Raw genomic sequence first — 12,108 nt, 5'->3', positions numbered from 1 at the left:
GCCTTCACTCAGCTGGATTACCTTCATGGTGAAAAGCAAACCCACTCATTAGAAAACAAGAATGTATCTGGACCCAGGGAGCAAAAACCGGGCAACAAGGTGAATTCTCCCCTATGTACCGCCAAGAAACCCATGTGGGCGGGCAGAGCGTATTTCATGTTTCAGGTCAGCCAGTCAGGTGCAAGGGACATCTGGGTTCACCACGGTGATCATCATCAAAGGCACTGTACACCGTCCTGGGACTCACCCCAACCAATCTGGAAAGTGCAGCAGCCATGCTTCAGGGGCACCTAGCCAACGAACACGAGCGTCTGACTGTGCAGCCTCTCGCCACTAAGAAAGGCCCTTTAAGAGCATGGGCCAACGTCCCGAGCACCTCAAGTTAGTGTTGTTTTCAGGCCTCATGTCACAGTCCTCTCTCAGCACAATCTCATACCATCTAGCCTCAGATCATTCACCTATGTGTAGATCAACCAATAACATTCAAGGACCCAACAATCCAGTGTCTCCATTTAAGGGGTCCTAATGGAGACTGATCCTCTCTCAGCAGAGTTTATGAAGCTCCTCCCATTAAAATAAACAAAACGTAATAGCAGCCACATACACAGTTCAAAACACCACTCTTTGGCTCCCTCGAGAGGAGAAGACTGCTAAAAGGAACAAAGTCAGAAGTCAAGGACAGGCTAATTAGAAAACCAGGGCATAGGAAGTCTGGACCTTTATGCAGGGTTGCTGAAATGTATGAGCACATGCAGAAGGTAACTGCCACAGCAGGAGGGTCATGAGATGATGGTGCCAGTAGAAACCTGTGGAGAGATCCAAGTCCTGGAGTGGCCCTGTCCTGTTTGCCAGTGAGGAGCACTCCTGTAAGTGGCTGGGCCTACAGGTGGGTAGTAGCTACAGCAAGAAGCCTGGCTTCCAAAACGGTTCTTCAGGAGATCTTACTTGGTGCAGGAAAATTAAAGGAGAGAATGTAACCCCAAGAAAAGTGAGCACACAGAAGGTCCAGGGAAGACAGAACAGGTGTAAGGCATGTATTTGACCAGAACAGACCTGAGCTTTTTCATACAGAGACTGAAACCTCATATGCTCCACTCCCTCCCTTTCAAGAAATTGGGCTTTGGAAGAATGGTAGATATCCTGCACTCGGACCATGAAAAATGCCATTCATTTCCTTCCATGGCTCACTTAATCAGTGCCAACAAAAAATTAGCTTATTTCAGTTTCAGCCCCAATAACAGAAATTGACACCAGAAGTGGTATATACCAATATAATTTTTTAAAAGCACTTATATCCCACAAGACTGGATTTGAGCTTACCCAGAAAATTCTATCACACCCACATTTGTCTAGGGGCCAGCCTGGCATTAAAAACTCAAACTCATTGTTGTCAAATTGGAACTGACTGACAGCGGGCCCTCGAGCTGATTTCTGAGGCTTGTGGGCTAAGATCAAGTGCCCTATCTAGCCCATCTTTCTCCCATGGGGCTGCTGGTGGATTTGAACCAGCTCTACAGATGAGGCCACCAAGGCTCCCTCAACTTGGCAGTAGAAATAAAAAAATAAAAATTAAAAAAAAAAAAATACAAGTAACAAAGGAAGTAGATCCAGACAAAGGTGAAAAGGAAGGTGAATTTCACCAAGGTATTAATCCCAAGGCAGATGCCTTGCTCTAAGACTTCCCGGCCTGCCGGGGGTTGGGTGGGGGGTCCTCAAGGACGCCTGCTTGTTTTACATCAAGGACAGTAGGCCAAGCTGCAGACCACTTCAGACCAAGGCTATTCTATCTTCTCCTCCAATAGATAACACTTCAGGAAAGCCTCTGGCCATATTGCAACTTGTTTTAATGGGAAGATGAAGCAAAAAAGTGTCTCCTGGGAACACTACTTTTAGGCCTTATCCCTTCCTCAGTCTTTGCAGTCTTCTTGTTCTATGTGAGAGAGAGAGAGAGAACACGCTGGAACGCAGGGGTAAGGACTAGGACAAGCAGTGTCTAATGAGGAATCCTTACAAAACCACAAGATCCAGCCAAATGAAGCTCGGATGCACACAAAGGTATGATCATTTCCAAGGGTTCAGGGAAAAGAATCGGAGTTACAGACTGCAGATTTGCAACAGAAGGAGGAAGGGAACAGAACAGATCTGATTCTCATCCAAGGCACCTTAGGAGGCCAAGTTCTTCCTATTCTTGTTTCTGTCACAGACAAATACCCTTGGGGAGGACAGGAGATGACCTTCTATCCCAGGTCACACAAGGCTAGGATCCATCTCTGCTGAAATAAACAACATAAGAAGCCTTGTGGGCCCTTCACTTAGTGAGACAGGCAAGTATTTCAAGCTCTACACTCTCTCTCAAAAAAAAAAAAAATTATGTGTGCGTATTATATATGTACACACACATATGTATGTGAGTGTGCATACATATATATATATAAACATGAATATATACATATACACACATCCACATGTATAAATAAGCCTTGATGGCAAATCTGAAACTTTTCTTTTTAAATAATAATAGCTGTTAGTGAATTTAAAAACCACCAACCAGCTGTCCTGGGCTTATGAACTGAGTGAGTGACTAGCCAGAGTCCCCATGGTCCTCAGTGTAAGCTGTCAGTCAGTGCCCTGCAGAGGGAACCCCAGTGTCTTCTGACCAGACTTCCAATGGGAGCAGTTCAGAATCTGCTAGGCCCAGTGTCGCTGACTTCAAGATACAGGCAGCTGTACCTTTTGCACTCTTCCTGCCAACTTCTCCAGCAGCAGGTCTGGGCCACCCACCCATCAGATGTACCCAAGGCCCTTCAATGCCTAGGACCATCAGGAACCATCCTCCTCACTCTGCCCACCTGTCTCCCTAACACGTGGAATGCCTCTAGATGAACTTGAAGCACTTGGTCTTGTCGTGGGGCAGGCGCGTCTTGAAGAGCACAGAGTCCACCCTGAATTGCGTGTACAGTAGGGGCATGTAGCCATACACCTTGACAAAAAAGTTGATACATTTGTGTCGCTCATGAAAGTGGGAGTCATCATGTGACAGGGCCTGAGGACATCCTGGGCATCGGAAAGTCCAACGTGAAGTCACCTAGACACAGAGAAGAAAGATCACAGAGTGAGAATCATCGGTGCTACAGCTGGTAGAAAGCGAGGTGTAGCACATCAGTGCTTCCATCTCCAACCTCTTTAGTGAAATAGCAGGAAGTTGCCCACCAAAGGGGGGTTAAATATTTTTAGGGTATTTTTTCCCTTAGTGTTATTAATCACCTTTCTAAAGCCTGTCTAAGGGAACTCTGATAGCACAGTCCATAGTGAGCTGCACTGCTAACTCAAAGGGCACCTCTCTGGCAGTTCAAGTCCACCAGGAACTCCCCTGGAGAAAGACGGGTCATCTCCTCCCATGTGATTGACAGGGGCACCTAGGAGTTGGTCCTGACTTGATGGTAATGAGTTTGAGGGTTCTTTGAGAAGTCTCTTCGTGTTTGACTGGAAGCTGAGGGAGTGGGAAGACATCCATTCCAAGCTTAAAAGATGAATAAGGACTTAGTCTAGATTTTTCAAAAGCAATGCAAAGTGGTTGTGGGAGTTCATGAGCCATGAGATGGGGAAGGAGTGATGGAGACAATGGCTCTGCAAAAGAGTGTTGCTGATTCTCACTGAGATCCAAGACCAAGAGGTACTCGGACAAAGGCATCAGGTGAAAGTAAGACTCCAGATTAACTGGAACACACACCAGAGGGAAAGCCCCCCAGCAGAACACCATGAGCTAGCCTATGCATGGGCCTACACATGGGTGATGTGAGAAAAATACAGACACCCCCTCCACCTCGGCCACAGGCAAGCCAAGTCCCACTGCCTACGTCAGTGTCAGCAAACAGCTAAACTCTCCACTCTTGAATTCATACTGATTTCCACAGACTGCGCACCCAGAACTCCACAATCAGCAGTTGGGCAGAAAAAACCCCAAAGAGTAGGAGGATCCTTTGGTGGTTTCCAGAAGTCACAGAGCCTGCTGCCACTGAATCTATTCTAACAGCAAAGGTGTGGGGTTGACTGTAGCAGCACTGTGTTCCAGGCTGTGAGTCTCTGAAGGCAAACTGCTGAATCACTGCACCACTGAACAGCTGGTGGGTGCACGCCTTCATCGTTCTGCTGGCAGCTGGCTTTTTTAGCCTTTGTGCCCTCAAGGCATCCAATCAGAAAATTTTCCCACAAAAGCAAGAATGCAAAGTTTAAAGTTAAAAATAAGTAAATAAAGATATAAAAACCAAAATGGCCCAAATTCAGTAGAAGGTCGTCAAACATATAAAATGACAAAAGAAAGACTAAACATAAAGAAGATAAACTTCTAAGGAGTTGAGACTATTAGAAAAAACTGGTAATTTTCAGGCAGGGGTGCTGAATATTGTCGGGGGAAGCACACAAATAAAATCAGCAGACATCAGAAAGCAAAGGAAGAACAAAATGAAAGACTCAGCATCAAAACAGAAAACACACAAAAAAACAACCAACCAAAACTACTCAACTGAAGAACTGTTGTTGTGAGGTACCATCCCATCAACTCCAACTCACCGAGTAACAGAATTAGAAAGAGCAAGAGAACCAAGAGGAAAAAAATACAAAACTAAAGCAGAATAAAAAGCTCTCAAAAAGCAAAAAGAAAAAAAAAAAGAAAGAGCAACAGAAATATTCAACAACAGAACAAAGGGAAAACAATAAAATAAACTTATCAAGTCTCAAAAGAAATGAGAATACAAGAGGGTGAACCAATATAAAGGGAAATATAAGATTCAACTGATAATGGAATTAAACCTATCAAGAGAACTACTGGAATTTAAAAGCAACATGAGAATGAACATAGAGAAGTGATTTCCCAAAAGCTAATTATAGAGAACTTCCCAGATCTGAACAGAAATTCTAGCTAGCAAAGACAGGAAGCTAAACACACTCCAAATAAAAGACAAACAAAAACTCAACTCCCTATCACATGCTAATAAAATTCTTAAAAGTCAAAAACAAGGAGGAAAATAATCTGAACAAAGGAAACTATAAAGTAATATTACAAGTGACCTATGTTGTTGTTGTTAGGTGCCATCCAGTCAATTATGACCCAGAGTGACTCTATGAACACTACGAACAAATGCCAGTAAGTTTGTGGAGACTCATTCACTACTGTAGGAATATAAACCGTGCATCCACACTGTAAAGCAAAACTGGAAATAAAAATATCTTCTGGTCCAGCAATCTCATTAAGTATTCATCCTAAATAAGTAAGAACTGCAACACAAATAGATATGTGCTTCCCCATGTCCACTGCAGTATTATTTGCAAGAGCAAGTATCCATCAAAGGACAAATGGCTAAAGAAACTATGGTAGGTGCACAACACTGAAAAACAGTAACAAGCCAGACACAAAAGGACAAACAGTGTGTAAGACCACTATTATAAAAAGTTAACATAGGGAGCTCTGGTGGCCTAGTGGCAAAAAGCTGCACTGCAATCCCAGAGGTACGTAGTTTGAATTCACCAGATGCTCTGCTGGAGAAGGAAGGGCAATCTCCTGTACCAGTCAGATCTGATTTGACAATATGCACACACAAAAATAATACATTTAAAAAAAAAATAAACAAAAGGCTTATACACAGAACTATTGTTGAATGGTTACCAGGGATGGAAGGGGAGAGAGAAGGGAATAAAATTAGTAATAGACATGTATTAAGATGGGTTGATCTTAATGTCAGTGAAGAGAGAAGCAATAAGGAACAGATGGAATGGTGCAAGGATATAACCCTGATGCACATCTTTACTGATTTTAAACTAAGCCGAATCCCTTTTTCTGTTTCAAAGATGTTCATGTATAGTCTGGCTCCATGAGAGCACAATAAAGGATTCTGAAATTCCCATTCTTCTCAATGTTAGCCAGAATTTGTTGTAATCCATGGAGTCAATGCCTCTGTATAGTCAAAACCTTTCTGGTATTCTCTGCTTTCAACCAAGATTCATCTGACATCAGCATGATAGCGCGTATTCCACAGCCTCTTCTAACTTCACCTTGAATTTCTGGCAGTTCCATGAAGATGTACTGCTTCAACTGTTTTTAAATTATCTTCAGCAATATTTTACTTGCTGATAATATTGTTCAATAATTTTCACTAAAAATTCTGTTACATAACAAACAGATTCATTCTAGAGAGGGTTAAACCAAGCTACTCCTTGGAGGCAAGGATTCTGGGGCTTCGTCTGACATACTTTGGACATGTTGTAAGGAGAGACAGGTCTTTGGAGAGGAACATCATGCTGGGTAGAGTAGAGAGACAGTGCAGGAGGGGAAGACCCTCTATGAGGTGGATTGATTCGGTGACTGGGGTAATTGGGATGGGTGTGTCAGAGGCAATGTGATTGGCACAGGATAGAGCAGGGTTTAGGGCTGTTGTACATAGGGTCGCTATGAGTCGCAAATGACTCGACGGCACATAACAACAACAACAACCTTTATCTGGAAATGGGCACAAATATTGATCTCTTTTCAGTCAGTGGCCAGATATTCTAAGTTTCTTGGCATAGACAAATCAGAAGGTCCAGGGCAGCATCTATTTACTGAAATACTTCAGCTGATATTCTGTCAATTTCTGGAGCCTTATCTTTAGCAAAGCCTTCAGTGCAGCTTTGACTCCCTCTTAGTATTATTTGTTCTTGGTCATATCCTGCTTCTTAGTGGTAAGGAACTGTGCTGTCAACACTGGCATGCAGTTCTAATCCACCAGATGCTCTGGGGGAGAAGATGGGCAATCTCCTCATGTGTGACTCACTGTCTCTAAAATCTCCTGGAGGGTCAGCTGGGGGGCGGTTGCCAACTCACTGGTAAACAACAACAAAATGGTTCCATGTCAAACAGTTAATTTTGTTCTCTGGAGACCTCATGTGTCTTGGCTTTCATTGTAAAACATACTCAACTCCAAGATATCCAAGCGTCCCCCCATCTCAACTTGCTCTCCTCCCCTTTTATATCTACCGAGAGGGGGCCTCCACTTTCATCTCATCAGGAGTGTGATGGGATAAGAAGTGTGCATTCCTCCTTTAATCCTCTTACAACTATTTACCAGATCACGGGAGATCATTACTTAGCTTCAACAGTGTATCATTCATTATATGCATGTATTTTGAGGGGACACAACTCAATCCATGACACTGGCAGAGCATATTCATAAACAGTATCATTCTGAGTTAACAACTGGTTGTCTAGCATTAACTGTTGCAAGGCCCTTACCAGGGCTAATAATCTGTAAAGAAAGATGCTATCTTAACTCTTTTTCAAATGTTTTAACTTGCTGCTTTGACCTACAATGATAGCAGAAAGGATGACAGAACTATTGTTTTCCCTCAAAGAAATTAGTATTTTGTGACCCAAACCTACTCAGAAATGCAAAGACAAAATTTGAATCTAAATTTCTAGAATTCTGAGAGTAATGTTCTTTTAGAGAAAACAAATAGTACTTACTTATACACACTTATGAAGTATAGCTTGATTTATAGTAACAGGAAATGATAAATTTAAGTCAGAGAATAATAAAAGTAAAACTGTAACATTATTCCAATTCAATTTACAAGCCTATCAAACCTACAGGGGGAAAAAGTTAACTCATGGTTGTCAGGTCGGCGCCAACTCATAGTTTAGTCTCCAGGGGGTTTCTGAAACTGTAATTATCCATCATTTTCTGCAAGGTGCAGGTAGATCTTAATCTCTAGGGGGGTGGGGATTTTAGTTAAGTAGTATAACCTGCTACTCTGGCATAGTGTAACTACACCTCAACCAAATACTGTACTACTGCAAAAATAAGTGAGTTAAGTATGCAAGCACCCAGTGTTCTATTACTAATGGGACCCTTACCTTGATAGGCGGCTTCCGAGTGATGTGGGAGACAAGGAAATTCATTGCAATGTCCTCACAGTTGATGTATTCATCTACCATATCTCGGATGGCCTGGGGCATCACGTAAGAATATAGGTAGGCATAATACTGTCAGGGGAAGAAAAAGAGCGACATAATTTATTAGAGGCCACAGCAGCAGATGTGGATCTAGGGGCTTTTTGGAAGTGTGTAAGTGGCTTGAGGCATGATAATAATTAAAAACAGTAACTGAAATTTAGAAAGATGGATCTGGGGCTGCTAAAACCCAGAAACTCGAAGTCATGATGAAGAATCATCCCATTCAAAGTGCCATATTATCACCTCTGAGGAAAAAAAATCCATTTAGACTCCTTGGTGTCTCAACTTGGCTATCAACAAAAGAATCTGTCAAATTAAGTCAGACAATGGTTCAGTTGAGCAATACTCTATCTTAATGGAAACAATGGGTGGTAAGGGAGAAAAGTATTGTTGTCTTTCACGGTAGTATGACATTCATTCACTCAGCAGCCCACTTAAGAGATTTTACAGTTTGCTCATTTCTACCCACCTCCAATGGCTATTCCCTGCTCCAAGACACTATCCTGTAAGTTATTAAGATGGTCTGCTACATGGTCTCCCTGCAACAGAGTCTTCTCTACAGCCTCTTCTCAGCACAGCCATCATGTTAAAAACACAAGTCCAACTGAGTGTGTTACTCTTTTATTCCAAACCTCCTCCTGATTTCCTACTGCATTCAAAATAAGTCAGTCCTTAAAATGTCTTACAAAATGTCACAAAGTGATATGCTTGAGCCAGCTCATATCTATCCATGAATTGATATAGTTGAATTTTCAAGAATTCCATGAACTGAGAGTTAAACACATTATCACTTACAATTTCATTATATAGGCTTTAACTAAGTTATAATAAAAGCAAGGAAAGTAAGTATCTAAAATTCATTACTTTTTAATTAACTTATTACATTTTACTATGGGTTTGTGCTCTATCTACATAGTGAAAATACTATGCCATGGTGTAATACTGTGCACCTTTAGCCAACTCTATGTTCAGTGGCCCAAGCTGGTAACTTGAAATTATCCAAAGTGAGGGTGGTAACATCACAGAAATTGCCAAATACAAAATTAAGTGCCTGTAATGTGTTACAGTATGCTGATGAACAAATATGAGAGGTGCTCTGTTAAACTGGTAACAGAATCTATGTACTAAAATTACAAATGACAATAAATCTTCCATACCACACAAGGTTTGCTCCATATCTTGTAGCAACAATGTACTTGAGAGTTGGTGAATTTAAAAGATTATACATTTTTCTAATATTTGGCAATGGCATATTTGATAAAGGATTTACATCTAAAATTTATACTCCAGCACAAGAAAAAAGGTAAAGAACACCATCACAAAATGGCACAGGATATGAACAGGCACTTCACCAAAGAAGACATTCAAATAGCAAACACACACACAAAGGAATGTTCAAAATCCCTAGCTATCAGAGAGATGCACATCAAAACAACTATGAGATATCATCTCACACTAGTAACAATAGCAAAGCAAAGCAGGGCAGCAAAGAATAAATGCTGGCAAGGTTGTGGAGATTTTGGGACTCTTAATTCACTGCTGGTGGGAATGTAAAATGGTATAGCCATTATGGAAGGCTATCTGGTGCTTTCTCAGAAAGTTGGAAATATAAATACCACTTGACCCAGAAATTCCAATACTAGGAATATATACCCTAAAGAAACAAGAGCCACAATTCAAACAGATGTATGAACATACATATCTATTGCTTCATTATTCCCAATAGCAAAGAGATGGAAGCAACCCAAGTGTCTATCAACAAACAAATAAAGAAAAACTATGGTACATTCACACAGTGGAATATTATGCAGCACTAAAAAATAATCAACTCGTAAAACATTACACAATAAGGGGAAGCTTGGAGGACATTATGCTGAGTGAAATATCTCAGTCACGATAGTACAAACACTGCATAATACTGCTGTTATAAAATAGGACAGGCATAGAGGAGGGACAGTTGGGAAAAGAACAAATAGATACTGAACAGTACAATAGAACAGATGAGGGAAAGAACTGTCTGAAAGAAATATGAGTAGGCATTTTATGTATGACAACAATCTGGAAAAAGGGGTACATTGTGGAGTGGACTGGGGGAGGTATAGGAAGAAAATGCATCAATGAAAAAAGAAAAAGAAAGGGGAAAGAACACTCAGAAGAAATTACACATTTTTCTTTCACCAAAAACTAAGTGATCCAAATTTGTTGACTTTTACTTAAATTGCAAGTAGCCATCAATAGTATATTGATGAGTGTATCTAAAAGCAAATAACATTCCTATTTCAAGGAAAAACATAGCAAAGTATTTCTTCCAGGAATGGTGATTAAACCCATGTGTCAAAAATAAGTTGAATTTCACTATATGAGAGACTCATCAGAAGGATCAAATTTACTTCTGTTGAGTCAGTTCTGACTCACAGCAACCCTCCACCAGCCTTTAAACTGTAGTGAGAAGAGGCAGTTCATCCTTCTCTCAGGGATCCACTGGTGGATTCAAACCACCAGAGCCTTTGGATTAAATTTTCTTTCATGCCAATTCCATGGAAGAATCTCCAAATCTCCTCCTACCAAGAGCCACTAACTGTGTATCTGTTTGTGTCTAGCTTCAATGGAGCAAAGTTTCTGAGGGTCATCCATATCCTAGTATCTACCAGTACTTCTATTCCTTTTATTATTAATAATCCTATTCCACGAATAGGCATCAGTCATCTGCTCTGCTACTATAAACATTTGTTACAAGTCATTGTTTTGTTTAGCTAGCTCTGTGTGTGTGTGTTGTCAAATCAGATCTGACTGGCACAGGGGGAGATCGCTCCTCCTTCTCCAGCAGAGCATTGGGTGTACTCAAACAGCGTAACCCCTGGGATTGCAGTGCAGCTTCTTGCCACTAGTCCACCAGAGCTCCCTACAAGTCATTGTTTGTATTATATTAAATTCTTTTACTACTCCTGAGATAAATCTGTATTGCAATTTAAAAAAAAAAATGTTGAATTTAAAAAGACCCTTGACTTGCCAAACTGCATAGTTAGCAAATTAAGATTCTTAAAGACTCATTAAATCATACTACTTTCACCAAAAGTTAAGAATTTAATGAGAATGCCATTGAAAAACGTTACTTCATCCTTATCACAATCTTTAAAACATTTCTAGAAGTTATAAAAACATATATGTAATAATTACAATATATGTAGGTGGGAGCTACATGCTAGAAATTTTTATTGATAAGCACTTAACTGTTCTAAACAGGGATCACCAACTTAATTGTCTTCAAGGATCAAGCAAGGAAGGGAAATAAGTGACATTTTTTGGGACCAGGAGGTTTCTCACTTTATTTTTATTTTATTTTGGTTTGCATACAAAATTAGTATACATTGTGTACTATTCATGTACTTTGCATTTCACACTTCCTACATGCACACTATGTTTTAAACAATCACTCACAGACATTGTGTTTTATAAAATTAATCATCACTGATCCATGTCTACTTCTAGCCTATCTTTTCAGGTCCCCACTGGACCTTTCATAATTCCTTCACCACTACCACCTCATTCACCAAACTCTTATCATAGTGTTTCTTCTCCCCACCCATTGGCCCCATCCACTTCTCCTTTTGGACATGGAAATCTCCTATGACCCAGATATTGCACTGCTATGAATATACCCCAAAGAAAATAGAACTGAGACACAAATGGAGATTTGTACACCTATGTTCACAGCAACATAATTCATAATAGCAAGAAAATGGGAACAGCCTAAATGTCCATCAACAAACAAATGGATGGAGAAATTATAGTACATGAAAACAATGGAACACTATGCAAAACTCAGGTGAAATGATTGTGTCAAATTCTGTATATTATGGGAGAATACAGAGGACATTATGCTGAGGGAAGAAATTCAGTCTCATAAGGACAAATACTGCCTAAGAACATTATTGTAAACTTAGAAGGCTAAGCAGTAAGATGTGGATAAAAGTCTACATAAGAATGCACATCCAAAAACTTCTCCAACAGGGTAAAAAGGGAAGCCACAGACTGGGAAAAAGTGTTTGGTAATGACATGTCAGATAAGGGACTTATATCTAGAATTTATAAAATACTTGAGCACCACAACAAGATAAAGGTAA

At 40.5% G+C, this 12,108-nt stretch overlaps 1 protein-coding gene across 1 annotated transcript in view; it reads right to left on the bottom strand.

Moving 5' to 3' along the window:
- Positions 1-2,510: 2,510 nt before the first annotated feature.
- The window catches only part of EXTL3 (exostosin-like glycosyltransferase 3), a 35,207-nt gene continuing 25,609 nt past the window's right edge, over positions 2,511-12,108 (bottom strand). The window contains exons 4-5 of the mRNA XM_006884872.1: positions 7,886-8,014; positions 2,511-3,085 (exon numbers count right to left, since the gene is read on the bottom strand). Of these exons, the coding sequence (XP_006884934.1) occupies positions 2,876-3,085; positions 7,886-8,014 (339 nt within the window). The 3' untranslated portion in view covers positions 2,511-2,875. The remainder of the gene's footprint in view (positions 3,086-7,885; positions 8,015-12,108) is intronic.

This window comes from Elephantulus edwardii, unplaced genomic scaffold (genome assembly GCF_000299155.1).
Source record: "Elephantulus edwardii isolate Elephantulus edwardi_28Jun2011 unplaced genomic scaffold, EleEdw1.0 scaffold00038, whole genome shotgun sequence".
Taxonomy (NCBI): Eukaryota; Metazoa; Chordata; class Mammalia; order Macroscelidea; family Macroscelididae; genus Elephantulus; species Elephantulus edwardii.
Note: the sequence above shows the minus strand (reverse complement) of the source record. Positions and strands in the feature narration are given on the sequence as shown.